The sequence below is a fragment of the Schistocerca cancellata genome, chromosome 4 (genome assembly GCF_023864275.1).
Source record: "Schistocerca cancellata isolate TAMUIC-IGC-003103 chromosome 4, iqSchCanc2.1, whole genome shotgun sequence".
In the NCBI taxonomy this organism is placed as follows: Eukaryota; Metazoa; Arthropoda; class Insecta; order Orthoptera; family Acrididae; genus Schistocerca; species Schistocerca cancellata.
In genome coordinates, this window is record NC_064629.1 from 227,990,056 (window position 1) to 228,005,658 (window position 15,603).

A 15,603-nucleotide genomic window follows, 5' to 3' on the forward strand; every position below is an offset into this window, starting at 1 on the left:
ATATTTGTGTTTTGTTGTCATCTGACAGTATGATATGGTAGAGTTACAACTTTAAGGCGGAGAGGCCATAAATATATAAAACTATTCCCTGCTGTTTCGTCTTCGAGTGCAGCAGATAGCTTCAGAGGTAAGCCAACAGTAGCTGCCAGTTTCTCTCGGAAGATGTCTTCTGCAGTCTGAAACAAAAAGTCTGGGAATAATTTTATATATCAACTACAACCTTTCAGCCCAGAAATTTTAAGTTGAGTCAACACTGGGTGTGAAAGTTTACATAGTGTGATATTGTGTCTAATGTGTTTGAAATCCAAGAACGTGGAATCTATAAGTTTGCGTGTCTGTATGATTAATTCCTAGAACTGTTAAGAAAGTAAATTATGGTAGCAGAACTTATCCAAAATTCCTTATAAAAGTGTTCACTACATTGTAAGTGAAACTAAAGAACAAATATGCTAATCTCCATAATAAGACACTGGAAAAATGGTGTTTAGAAGAATTCTGTTGGCACCTGGTAAAATTGTTGTTTTATTGATGTACAGCCAGTTTCACAGCCTGTGTATCAAGAAAACAAATATGTTACCAGCTGTCAGTGGAATTCTTCTTAACATCATGCTTTTCAATAGCTGTGGATGCCCAGAATATAAAATACTTGGTCTATATAAATAGTTCATTATAAATATCTAATTGTTCGATCATTATAAATATCAGATTGTTAATGTCAATATGATATGTATTATTTGAGTTGATAAAGAATGGTAGCTGAACTACATTCAGTGAAACACAAATACTTGTAGACTTTGAATTATTCTGATTAATCATTTGTGGGAAATACGTTGTTCCCAGATGTACCTGTACATCAGAATGTTTTGTGGAAAACTTATTGTGGTTGCCTATGATCAGCAGAGTCTTGGGACTAATAGCATTTTCCCTTTGAACTTTTTCATTATGTGGTCATGTGTTTTGGTGTGATTTTGTTGCAGTTTATGAGCAGTATTCAATAATTAACATTAGAAGGCTAGCAGAACATCTGTAATAGTTATTTCTTCTGATAATCAACAAAGATAAGGTCATCTGTTAATAATATGTAAAAAATGCATTTCTTTGAATAGTGTGCTGTGAGTTCTGGAATGGCAGCAGCTGGAAGTATTAAAATTACAACATTGCTGTAATGAAAATTCTGCATGAATGTTACAGAGGTAATGTAAAGTGATGTTACACGTGATGTTGATCCGTAATGGAGTGCCAGCATCTTTAATATAGCGGTTGAGAGAACATGTGCGATGAGATTGAAGAAAGTAGTTCAAACTCAAAGTAGTAGTACTTGTTATTTAGATGTGATTTTTGAAAGGTGTTGAAATTGCTTCTGAAGTCTGCTGTGTTAAGCAATACTTCTCTTTAAAACTTACTGGATTGAGTGAAATATTTGATCATCTTGATTAATAGTAGCTGTAACTTTCATTCCAGATTCCTGTTGATCCTTTAGTGAAGACAGTTGCAACCTATGTAAAGGGACTGCCGTCAGTTGAGAACTTGGATACAATTGCAGCTCAGATTTTTGGCTCAACTACAGATCCTCGAGTTTCTAGATTCAAACAAAGTGTGCAGTACTATTTAAATGGAACAAAAGATGGGTTCTTAAGATACAGAACACAGGCAGCCCGTATGTATACTTAATCATGATAAAAATTAGCACTTTATGTTGTTTCGTGTAAGTCTTAAATTCCCATTTCAGTACTCATACATATTCTTTATGGCAGTGCACAACCTTTAATGAGATCTTCCCATGTAACAGTTTATGGCACATCTTGAACTTCTTTAAATTTGAGACGACATCACCACTAATACGCAGTACCACTTCTGCATCTATTTTATGCTGTGTATCCATCAATTTTGTGCGAAATTGGTGTGAATATCATATCATTAGTAAAAACCAAATAAGAGATGATTGTAAAGTAGTTGGAATAGTCATAATTGATAACAGCTCTAGAACCTTGTCCCCTAATAGTGCTTGTTGTTGTAGTTCCATCTACGAATGCCGATTTTATCTCCCGAAGCTTAACTGTGTCCTAAACATGAAGGTAACTTGTGCATTTGCTTTGGGAGCTGCAGCCAGTGCTAGAGGTTCTTCGTTGCAGATCTTGGTTGGTGTCTTTTTTTCCACCAATGATGATTGAGAGGTTAGGTGAACAATATGTGCCCTCAGTGCTGTTACTACTAATAAATCAAACAATGGAAAGTCCAGGATGGAATAACAACAGTATGGAAAGAATAGATTGCTACTCAGCATGTAGAGGAGGTGCTGAGTTGCAGGTGGGCACAATGAAAAAGAATACTATAATCCGTCCATTGTAAGAATAAACCTTATGTAAACAAACACAATGATTGGTTAGAAGCCGTTGCACAGGTACACTGGTGGTGTTATACTCTTGGAAGTAGGTCCTACTTATGTATTAGGTATATTATTACTAAGTTACGTTAAATGAAACTTTAAGATATTCAAATGTATTAACAGCCATCAACGTTTTTTGTAATCACGCTTTAGCTACATAGTTTTTATTTCAAAAATCGTGTACAGTCACAGCCTCTGCAGCACTGTGCTCTGATTGTCGTACTGTTAATGTGCAGTATAAAAATCGTTGAGGCTGCTTTCTGTTCCATAGTGAAACACGCGTGTGGAACACAGTTAAAAAGTGTCAAGAAATACTGTTCCTAATGATTTTCATTAATTTACGGAGATAATCGGCTTTGAAGTTTCCCCAGTGTTGTATATATTGCAGTTGAGACACATATGCACATTGATCTTGTAGCGCAGTCGGTAGCATAATTGAATGATATATACAGGGTGTATACGCCACGGGACAACCGGGAGATCCGGGAAAAACCCAGGAATTTTGTCATCTGGAAGAAAACCGGGAAAAACCCAGGAATTTTTTAGAATTCTGGGAATTTTTCATTGTTTTAGTTTTCAGTTAAATTTTTTGAATTTTGACTGGTAAGAACCGATACTCTAACAAAGGATATTACTGTATCCCGCTACTGCAGAATAATACTTCAACAATAAAACATAAATGAGAGAAAAAATACGAAAGTAACTTAAATTGCAAAGGAAGTGCGCCAAATACGACGACGACGACACACAGTGCTCGTGCAAGTGTCTGCCAACAGCAAAATGTGTCAAAGGCTTTAAGAAGACTATGCAATGCTTCATAACAACAAACTACCTCCAGTGAGTGTGAAGTCACAACTGTTTACATTGGATTCGTTTTAGAGTTACGAGCGGGCTCGTGCACATGCGCAGTAGAGTCACGTTTGAGTTGTAGATTCTCCCGCTTCTGGCTACAGGAATGTGGCTGTTGGCTATGCAAGCAGTCGCAGTAAGCATGTAGATGCTACCGGCAAAAGGGGGCGCCAAATTCATATTCTTGAGGAAAAGAACTTGTTTCACAAATCGCCTAGCATCCAGCGCACGTTTATCTATCAATTATTCACATGATTTTGAAACGCTTCCCTGTTGGTTTTTGAACACATTTTAAGTTGATTTCTGAATGACTCATAAGTTGATTTTTTAATGCGTGATGTCTGTCAGGAGAATCCTCGTCACATCTAGAAATGAACTTTCAGCAGACAAAAGGGGATGGCTCTATACGAGCTTGACTGAAGTAAAGCCGAACGGATGATTGCCCATTGCTGTCTGATTGTGTGGTTGATTGGGTTTGTGGATGATCAGCGTTGTTATAATTACTAACAAAATGTATAGATTCAGACTACCAGAATGGAAATAAATGACTGACAGGAATAACAGGTGTGAAAGATCACGTATTATCTTCTTGGTGTATCCAAGAATAGGAAATTTTGACAGAAAATTTTTGGCCTGATCGCTATACTAGTAAGGACCAGTTGTACAGCCCCGGCTAGCAGCCGCTTAAGTTCTATTTTGGAAGTAATGCGGATAACGTGTTGTACGAACACGTAATAGCGCCTAACCGGAAAATAATCGCAGGATAACTAAACCTGTGATTCTGGCCGGGTTAGTGAGGTTAATCAGCGAATAAATTTTGACAATGGCAGGAATAGCTACAGAATTGGTGATGACAAGATTGTTTGTTAGAACGAGGAAGGAGAAGAAACGGGGACATCACACGAATTATGGGACAATAAGACTATTCCAAATTTATATAAAAATTTCATAATACTAGTTTTCGATCTCATGCTTGAGAACCTGATGCGTATGAATGAAATGTGAAATTATTTCCTAACATAAAGCTTTTTGCTGGTAGTAGGCCTAATAGGCATTTATTTATTTATTTCATGTTCCGTAGATCCAGTAAATGAGTCAATCACAAGGATATGGAATGTGTCAAATTGTACAGGTTTCAATTTAAACTTACAATAAATACAAGGGTAATTCAATGCCAAATTGTACATAGTTTAAGTAAGACATACTATGAATACAGTAATAGATACAATGTCAGCTAGATAACATAACAACCATTTAACAGAACAAGGAGCTTCAAATAAAGGTTAAAGATAAGAGCACAAAGTTAAATCAGGTATTAGGCCTACAAGAGTAAATACAGGTGCAGCCAATTAGTTGTTACAAAAAGTGTGCTAATGCTCAAATGCACAATAAAATCAGTTGAACTACTTCTAGACACAATAAGTTTAGTGACGGTATACATTTTCTTTCAGATATTCATCCACAGTATAACAAGATTTCTCTGTCAGGTAATCTTTGAGAACTTGTTTAAATTTTGGCAGTTCTGTATGAACACATTTGACATGTAGTGGTAGAGCATTGAACAGCTTAATGCTGAAGTAGTAAACTCCTTTTTGTACCAGAGTGAGACGTTTCATTTCGAAATGTAGATTGTTTTTGTTTCTGGTGTTATAGCCATGGAATTTACTGTTGTCTTTTTGCACACAAAGGTCAGCAAGGAAAAAATATACTGTGAGGCAGTTGTTAGGATACCTATCTTCCGAAACAAGTGCCTGCAAGAGTGTCTTTGGTGGACTTCACACATTATTCTGATTGCTTTTTTTTGGATGGTGAAAACTTTTTTTGCAAGTGGTTGGTTCCCCCAGAATATGATAGCATATGACATCAATGAGTGGAAGTAGCCAAAGTAGGCAACCTTAATGGTGTCAACTTCAGCCACTGAACAAATTACCCGTAATGCAAATGTTGCTGAGCTAAGTTCTTTACATAGATGAAGAATGTGAACTGACCAATTACATTTGCTGTCTATGTAAGCACCCAGGAATTTTGTATCTTCAACTTTCTGTATTGGTTGATCTCTACATTTTATGTTAATTTCATCGAGGTTACTTTGTGATCTATGGAACCTCATATAATGAGTTTTATCTGCATTGAGTGAGAGACCATTTGAGGAGAACCAATTTAAGATGTCATCAAAAACAGTATTTGTAGTTTGTTCAAGATCGTGATCAATCAAATCGTCAATTAGAATTGTGGTATCATCAGCAAACAGGGTAAATTTGCCGTTTGTCTCAGAACAAAGAGGAAGATCATTAATAAAGATGAGGAAAAGCAGTGGGCCCAAAACGGAGCCTTGAGGCACACCACATGTTATCGTGCCCCATTCAGACGAGGCAGGGTCTCCAGAAGAGCGATTTAGCATTACAGCCTGCTTCCGATCCTGTAGACATGATTGTAGCCACAAGCCAACAGTACCACCTAAACCATAGTGTTCTGCCTTTTTCAAAAGAAGTTGGTGGTTTATACAGTCAAAGGCTTTCATAAGATCACAAAAAATACCCACTGGAGACATTTTTTTTGTTAATGGCTTCCAAAACTTGGTTGCTGAAAGAGAATATTGCCTGTTCAGTACAAAGACCGGCACGAAAACCAAATTGATTTTTACTTAAGATACTGCGGAAGTTGAGATGGTCTACAATCCTCCTGTGAATGAGTTTTTCAAGAATTTTCGAGAAGGTAGTTAATAGGGATATTGAGCGATAGTTGGTAACAATGCTTTTATCACCTTTTTAAAAGAGAGAAATCACTACAGCCAACTTTAGTCTGTCAGGGACAATCCCTTCTTCTAGGGATGTATTGTATATAACTTGTATTGTATATAACTTGCTCGAGTATCATGTCGTTTTTGGAAACTCAGAATCTACTATGTAGGAATCAACATGGATTCCAGAAACAGCGATCGTGTGAGACCCAACTCGCTTTATTTGTTCATGAGACCCAGAAAATATTAGATACAGGCTCCCAGGTAGATGCTATTTTCCTTGACTTCCGGAAGGTGTTCGATACAGTTCCGCACTGTCGCCTGATAAACAAAGTAAGAGCCTATGGAATATCAGACCAGCTGTGTGGCTGGATTGAAGAGTATTTAGCAAACAGAACACAGCATGTTGTTATCAATGGAGAGACGTCTACAGACGTTAAAGTAACCTCTGGCGTGCCAGAGGGGAGTGCTATGGGACCATTGCTTTTCACAATATATATAAATGACCTAGTAGATAGTGTCGGAAGTTCCATGCGGCTTTTCGCGGATGATGCTGTAATATACAGAGAAGTTGCAGCATTAGTAAATTGTAGCGAAATGCAGGAAGATCTGCAGCGGATAGGCACTTGGTGCAGGGAGTGGCAACTGACCCTTAACATAGACAAATGTAATGTATTGCGAATACATAGAAAGAAGGATCCTTTGTTGTATGATTATATGATAGCAGAACAAACACTGGTAGCAGTTACTTCTGTAAAATATCTAGGAGTATGCGTGCGGAACGATTTGAAGTGGAATGATCATATAAAATTAATTGTTGGTAAGGCGGGTACCAGGTTGAGATTCATTGGGAGAGTCCTTAGAAAATGTAGTCCATCAACAAAGGAGGTGGCTTACAAAACACTCGTTCGACCTATACTTGAGTATTGCTCATCAGTGTGGGATCCGTACCAGATCGGGTTGACGGAGGAGATAGAGAAGATCCAAAGAAGAGCGGCGCGTTTCGTCACAGGGTTATTTGGTAACCATGATAGCGTTACGGAGATGTTTAACAAACTCAAGTGGCAGACTCTGCAAGAGAGGCGCTCTGCATCGCGGTGTAGCTTGCTCGCCAGGTTTCGAGAGGGTGCGTTTCTGGATGAGGTATCGAATATATTGCTTCCCCCTACTTATACCTCCCGAGGAGATCACGAATGTAAAATTAGAGAGATTCGAGCGCGCACGGAGGCTTTCAGACAGTCGTTTTTCCCGTGAACCATATGCGACTGGAACAGGAGAGAGAGGTAATGACAGTGGCACGTAAAGTGCCCTCCGCCACACACCATTGGGTGGCTTGCGGAGTATAAATGTAGATGTAGATGTAGATATGTTGCATAAAACGGGACTAACAAATTTATAACAGTGTTTCAGTATTTTATTAGAAATATTGTCCACACCAGCAGAATTTTTATTTTTTAATGATCTAATTACTCTTATGACTTCGCTTACAGTAACTGGAGGTAAAGATAACTGTGGGATTCTGTTGCTAATAGCTTTCTGTAGGAGGGACAATGATTCTTCCATAGAACATCCTGTCTTCTCTGCTGCTCTCAAAAAGTGGTTATTAAATATTTCTGCAACCAACTCAGGTTTCTTTATGATACTGTCCCCTGTTTTAATCTCTACCTGAGACATGTTCCCTGTTGTCCTGCCAGTTTCCCTCTTTATTACATTCTATATAGTTTTTATTTTATTTTCTGAGCTTTCAATTTCTGATTTTATGCACATACTTTTAGATTTATTTATAACCTTCTTGAGAATGCTACAGTAAAGTTTGTAGTGTTGTCGTTTCTTTGGACCATTACAAGTCCTGAGAGAACTGTATAACATCCTCTTTGTTCTACAAGATATTGTTATCCCTGTAGTGATCCAAGACTTCTTGGCATTGCCTATATGACTATTTCTAACTACTTTTTTTTGGGAAAGATGGACTCAAATACAGACATGAATTCATTTAAAAATGAATTGTACTTTTTGTATACATCTGTTTCCCTATAAACTGGGCTCCAATCTATCTCTTTTAGGCTGTCATCGAATTTTTTAAGGCCCTGTTCATTTATTATCCTAAAAGATTTCCAAGAATGCTCGGAACTTTTGCACACACTGATGTAATTGAGCCTAAGCAATTGACCACCATGATCAGAAAGGCCAAGGATTGGATGTATAGTGATCTCATTGCGTTTAGACTTATCTATAAATATATTATCTATCAGACTTCTACTGTGGACAGTAACCCTAGTTGGGAAATCTACTATTGCCATCAGATTATAAGACTTCATTAAATGTACTAAATCAGCTTTACTATTGCTCTCATTTAGGAAATCAACATTAAAGTCACCAGTAATTAACAAGTTCTTGGACTTTGAGCACATTTTGGATAATAAAGAATCTAAGTGCTTAAGAAATACATTCAAATTCCCTGAGGGAGATCTATACAGTGCTAACACTACAGCCATGAAGTCATTTACAGTAATCTCAACACCACATACTTCAATTTGTTGCTCTATACAATGGCTCTTTAAATCTAATGCATTGTAAGATATGTTGTTTTTTTACATAAATTACCACGCCACCTTTTTCCATGATGGTTCTAGAGTAATGTGCTGCCTGACAGTAACCTTTCAATATCTTTCACATGATGTTCACTAAAACATAATACATCAGTATCTTTTATTCCTTGTGGTTCCTCTAACAGAACAGTAATGTCATTTACTTTATTACCAAGTCCTCCCACATTTTTGGTGAAAAATCGTCATTTCTTTGGAATTAGAGACAGATGTAAACTTTTGCCTAAAAAATTATCTGTAGCTACAGACACAGTACGTTCATATTGGTACTTCATGAATTATATTCTGTCTTGTTATAAAAATTGCCATTTGTGTCAAAACAGTCTCGTTTATTTGGTGCGTGTTACAAAATTGCTGCAATATCAGAAAGGCCTATTTTGTTGTATCTAGCAGGCAGTGACAAAATAGATGTGATCAGTTTGAGAAACCACACCGATCTTGGGTATTATGTGTGTTAACAGCTTTTTCAGTATTAGATAATGACATTTAGATTTTTCATGTAGCAAAACGTTTGACGAACTTTGATGAGTTAATAGATTCTTTCACAGAAAGGAAAGCACGCCATGTAAAGCTGTAGCAAGATTAGAGAGAGAAGCTAAGGATTGAAGAAATGTGTAATTTCTTGCTTATCTCTTGTCTTTATTGGTTTCATGTATCCTATATTTAATTTTATATCACACAAAACAGCAAGTTATTAGCTAATAGGCAATAAAGAGTGCAAATTTTCTTTAGAGTTCTTGTTCTCCCGATTACAAATAATCCCATCTGCTATTAATTGTGAGATTTTTTTTTAAAGAGGGGCAGGCTGTCAAACTGGCCAACTGGAAGCAGGAGAGGAACTACAGGACTTTTCAGTTATCACTGTCCTGAATATAGTTTGACGGCATCAATTACAAAATATACACGTTTCAATTCCACAGAGCGAAATACAGTGACGTGCGGTACAAGAATGCTTTATGAAGAGGTGTGGCACTGCACTTTGCCACACTTAAGACCAAATAATATGCCCTCATTTCCTCGAACACATGTGTTTTATGTTTCTGACTTTTCAGAAAGATATGCACTACAAGATGAACATATTTTTGAAAATGCGATTTTTTTTTTATTATTTATTTTTTATTTATTTTAGTGTTGACCCGATTCGCAATTATCGTAGATCTGGGTAGATCGTAGATCTGAGTTATAGCGGGTAGTCTCCACGTGACCCGTGTTTACATTTAATGATTTTGCTGTTTCCCCCCTCGTTTACTCTCACGTCAAATGAAAACAAAATGGATATCTGTGGCCAGGAGCTATCAAGTGAATTAAAATGCATTCACATAATTACGCAAGGCTAAAATATGTCATTAGTTTCAGATTTTATTTTATTTCCGCTTTTCTGACAGTCAAGCATTAATCGCCTTGCGGATCAATGAAGTTATTTTTGTCTGTTTGCTAAAGAAATTTGACTTTTATAAAATTTTTCTGCAGAGGCGGTCAATGTATTTGAAACGAAATGTTTAATTCCACAGTACTGGCTAGTTTCAACTGTTGGCTACATTTCAAGTGCACGTTTTCATCTTCTAGCACGTATGGCATTATGCCATAATAAAGAACCAAACATGATATAACATAGTACTGGTGCTCCAAGAAAATCTACATCCCGAAAACCACACTGAAAAGCTTAATATCAGGTCAAGGTCTACTTCATTGGGAATCTGGACATACGAATGTGCACTTTAAGTATGCACTTTAAATGTGCACATTTTAGTATGGTTCACGAAATTCCGATGCTCTTGGAGTATCCACTGATGTCTTGTTTCTTTTATGACATAATGTATGATCTTTTAATATTTCACACGTACGTACATACAGTCTTCCTATGTCATGATAGCTGCGCAAGCGTGGTATCGCCTGTTATCTGAACTCTCTGGCAACTGCTGAAATGAACCTATTTCTAACAGGTCGCAGGAAAATATTGCGAATGGTGGTTTGAAAAGCGTTGCTTTCAAAGTAAATATCCTTTTACGTAAATTGAATTATGTGCAATAATGTACCATGAATTTATTAAATCGCAGAGTGTTTGACTGTCATTTAAAAATCAACTCTTTGATGACGAGCCATCTAAAAGAATTTTAAATCTTGACATTTATGTCATCATTAAAAATTTTACTGGCACATTTGTGTGATATATCTTAAGTGTAACACGCGCAAAAAAGATCAACATTATATGCGAAAACTTAGCTTCTCTTCTACATCTACATCTACATTTATACTCCCCAAGCCACCCAACGGTGTGTGGCGGAGGGCACTTTACGTGCCACTGTCATTACCTTCTTTTTCTGTTCCAGTCGCGTATGGTTCGCGGGAAGAATGACTGTCTGAAAGCCTCCGTGCGCGCTCGAATCTCTCTAATTTTACATTCGTGATCTCCTCGGGAGGTATAAGTAGGGGGAAGCAATATATTCGATACCTCATCCAGAAATGCACACTCTCGAAACCTGGCGAGCAAGCTACACAGCGTTGCAGAGCGCCTCTCTTGCATAGTCTGCCACTTGAGTTTGCTAAACATCTCCGTAACACTATCACGCTTACCAAATAATCCTGTGACAGAACGCGCCGCTCTTCTTTGGATCTTCTCTATCTCCTCCGTCAACCCGATCTGGTACGGGTCCCACACTGATGAGCAATACTAAAGTATAGGTCGAACGAGTGTTTTGTAAGCCACCTCCTTTGTTGATGGACTACATTTACTAAGGACTCTCCCAATGAATCTCAACCTGGTACCTGACTTACCAGCAATTAATTTTATATGATCATTCCACTTCAAATTGTCCCACACGCATACTCCTAGATATTTTACAGAAGTAACTGCTACCAGTGTTTGTTCCGCCATCATATAATCATACAATAAAGGATCCTTCTTTCTATGTATTCGCAATACATTACATTTGTCTATGTTAAGGGTCAGTTGCCACTCCCTGCACCAAGTGCCTTTCCGCTGCAGATCTTCCTGCATTTCGCTACAATTTTCTAATGCTCCAACTTCTCTGTATACTATAGCATCATCCGCGAAAAGCCGCATGGAACTTCCGACACTATCTACTAGGTCATTTATATATATTGTGAAAAGCAATGGTCCCATAACACTCCCCTGTGGCACACCAGAGGTTACCTTAACGTCTGTAGACGTCTCTCCATTGATAACAACATGCTGTGTTCTGTTCGCTAAAAACTCTTCAATCCAGCCACACAGCTGGTCCGATATTCCATAGGCTCTTACTTTGTTTATCAGGCGACAGTGCGGAACTGTATCAAATGCCTTCCGGAAGTCAAGGAAAATAGCATCTACCTGGAAGCCTGTATCTAATATTTTCTGGGTCTCATGAACAAATAAAGCGAGTTGGGTCTCACACGATCGCTGTTTCCAGGGTCCATGTTGATTCCTACAGAGTAGATTCTGGGTTTCCAAAAATGACATGATACGCGAGCAAAAAACATGTTCTAAAATTCTACAACAGGTCGACGTCAGAGATATAGGTCTATAGTTTTGCGCATCTGCTCGATGACCCTTCTTGAATACTGGGGCTACCTGTGCTCTTTTCCAATCATTTGGAACGTTCCGTTCCTCTAGAGACTTGCGGTACACAGCTTTTACAAGGGGGGCAAGTTCTTTCGCATACTCTGTGTAGAATCGAATTGGTATCCCGTTAGGTCCAGTGGACTTTCCTCTGTTGAGTGATTCCAGTTGCTTTTCTATTCCTCGGACACTTATTTCAGTGTCAGCCATTTTTTCGTTTGTGCGAGGATTTAGAGAAGGAACTGCAGTGCGGTCTTCCTCTGTGAAACAGTTTTGGAAAAAGGTGTTTAGTATTTCAGCTTTACGCGTGTCATCCTCTGTTTCAATGCCATCATCATCCCGGAGTGTCTGGATATGCTGTTTCGAGCCACTTACTGATTTAATGTAAGACCAGAACTTCCTAGGATTTTCTGTCAAGTCGGTACATAGAATTTTACTTTCGAATTCACTGAACGCTTCACGCATAGCCCTCCTTACGCTAACTTTGACATCGTTTAGCTTCTGTTTGTCTGAGAGGTTTTGGCTGCGTTTAAACTTGGAGTGCAGCTCTCTTTGCTTTCGCAGTAGTTTCCTAACTTTGTTGTTGAACCACAGTGGGTTTTTCCCGTCCCTCACAGTTTCACTCGGCATGTACCTGTCTAAAATGCATTTTACGATTGCCTTGAACTTTTTCCATAAACACTCAACATTGTCAGTGTCGGAACAGAAATTTTCGTTTTGATCTGTTAGGTAGTCTGTAATCTGCCTTCTATTACTCTTGCTAAACAGATAAACCTTCCTCCCTTTTTTTATATTCCTATTAACTTCCATATTCAGGGATGCTGCAATGGCCTTATGATCACTAATTCCCTGTTCTGCACTTACAGAGTTGAAAAGTTCGGGTCTGTTTGTTATCAGTAGGTCCAAGATGTTATCTCCACAAGTCAGTTCGCTGTTTAATTGCTCGAGGTAATTTTCGCATTGTGCACTCGGTGTAATGTCACTCGATGCTCTGTCCCTACCACCCGTCCTAAACATCTGAGTGTTCCAGTCTATATCTGGTAAATTGAAATCTCCACATAAGACTATAACATGCTGAGAAAATTTATGTGAAATGTATTCCAAATTTTCTCTCAGTTGTTCTGCCATTAATGCTGCTGAGTCGGGAGGTCGGTAAAAGGAGCCAACTATTAACCTAGCTCGGTTGTTGAGTGTAACCTCCACCCATAATAATTCACTGGAACTATCCACTTCTACTTCACTACAGGATAAACTACTACTAACAGCGACAAACACGCCACCACCGGTTGCATGCAATCTATCCTTTCTAAACACCGTCTGTGCCTTTGTAAAAATTTCGGCAGAATTTATCTCTGGCTTCAGCCAGCTTTCTGTGCCTATAACGATTTCAGCTTCGGTGCTTTCTATCAGCGCTTGAAGTTCCGGTACTTTACCAATGCAGCTTCGACAGTTTACAATTACAATACCGGTTGCTGCTTGGCCCCTGCATGTCCTGACTTTGCCCCGCACCCTTTATATGTGAAAACTTTGATTTTATTGTAGCAACTCTATGTATATTAATTTAAACTATTAGCTTACCCTGTTTGTGTGTTCGTGCTACTTAACAGTGATGTTGCTGTTGGCTGACTAAATCACGTGTCCTATGCTCTGAATATCCGCTGCCATCGGCTGACGAGATCACGTGACATGAGCTATGACTGGCTTACAAACGCGCATCACAATCCCGATTTCAATGTGATTCGGAAAGTGACATGCGGTATTTGGTAGAATTCCAATGTATTCTTTCGTAATACAAAAATATGCAGCGTACATGTTGCTGCACGTCAAAGATATTTTCAAAACGTGTCTTTTTCCCTGAGTTTCGTTTTCTAAAGTGCCGGGAAATTCTACGCCCGTGTATAAAACCATAACCATTCAAAGGATTGATAAGGGAAAATATACTGTCATTTAACATGGAAAATGCATGTTTTTATCCAGGAGAAAGTGTGTTTTTAACTGGGAAATCCGGGAAAAATCTGGGAATTTTTTTTCCTTGGCCACATATACACCCCGTATATAATACTGTTATTCGTGCATTGGTTCAAATCTCCCCAACATTATATTTATTCTCCTTCAATTTGAAATACCTACATCTCGTAATTATAAAACTCATCTTTTTTTTTTTTTATATAGAATAATGCACGTCTTCTTGTTTCTAATCACATATTGGATGCGAAATTCCTGTTTCCATTTCAAATACAAATTCTTAATTATCGATGTTTTATGAGGCACTGCTCATAAAAGTTATTTAAATTAGTAAAACATAACAATTTAATTTTTAAGGCAAAAATGAAAAACCAGATCCTCTTTATTTGGACTATGTCCATAGTTTTATACCACAGAGGTAGATAAGTATCGTAGAAACATGAAAAACAATCATTTTCACAACATCAAGCACATTATATATATGCTGCATGTTTACATTTGCTACAGTACCATTACAATATGAACCCAACAGAACTGATCTGGAGCCGAGTTGCGGGATTTGGCCCAAAAAGTAACAAGACTGTTAAGCCGTCAGATGTACTGGAACTAACACATGCAGCTTTTTCACACGTCACTTCCGAACATTGGTGGGATATAGAATGGCTCGTCATAAAAGAAGAAGAGAAAATGCTGCGCCTGATTGGCTTAATAGGTTCTGTTGTTGATGGGCATGTTATCAACGTAGCGGGTGACACTTCCAGAACTGAAATGTATTTCTCGGATTCGGATAAGGAAGGACCTAAGAGATTATCAGGTGACTGACTGTAAATAATACTTTCAGTGGCTTCAATATTTAACTATACCGTAAAATCCTTCAATAATCTCTTACGTTACACACAGTTTATGCAGAAAAATTATGCTGTGGCTATGTCAGGAATTTTTCATTATCCTTGTTTTTAATTACAATAATACGTTACCTAAAAACGATAACCTGTTGCGGTTTTCGTCTAGTCATCTAAGGAGCGCATTGTGGGAGATTTGCGGTGTATTATTTTATTCTGCTTAAAAACTAAATGACATTCGAAGCTGTATTGCTCCTCTGCTCGTCTCTTTTTACGTGTGAACTGCAGCTGGCCACGTCACTGCAGGCTAGCTGTACCAGTTGACCAGCCAATGCTGTCGAAGTTAAATACGCCAGTAAAGCTGTTGTCCCATATTATCGCTAAGTTGATTTGTGTGTAAAGCACAGCACAAAACATACCCTTATTATCGTACTTGACAGTACTTGAGGCAGCTTGGCTGCAGTTCCACGTGAAACGGAAATCCAATGAGGTTCCATCAAACACAGAAGAGGTTTATTCTTATGATGAATGGATTATAGAAATATTACAGCTTTCAGACACAGTTCCTCTTTCAGAAGTAGAAAACTCAAACAACAACAACAACAACAACAACAACAACAACAACAACTACTACTACTACTACTACTACTACTACT

The 15,603-nt window shown here is 38.1% G+C and overlaps 1 protein-coding gene across 1 annotated transcript in view; it reads left to right on the forward strand.

Annotated features, from left to right (window-relative positions):
* Positions 1–15,603, forward strand: part of LOC126183859 (constitutive coactivator of PPAR-gamma-like protein 1) — a gene marked incomplete in the record, with an annotated part of 245,865 nt that overhangs the window by 61,041 nt on the left and 169,221 nt on the right. Inside the window, 1 exon segment of the mRNA XM_049926151.1 lies at positions 1,462–1,657. Coding sequence (XP_049782108.1) covers positions 1,462–1,657 — 196 coding nt within the window.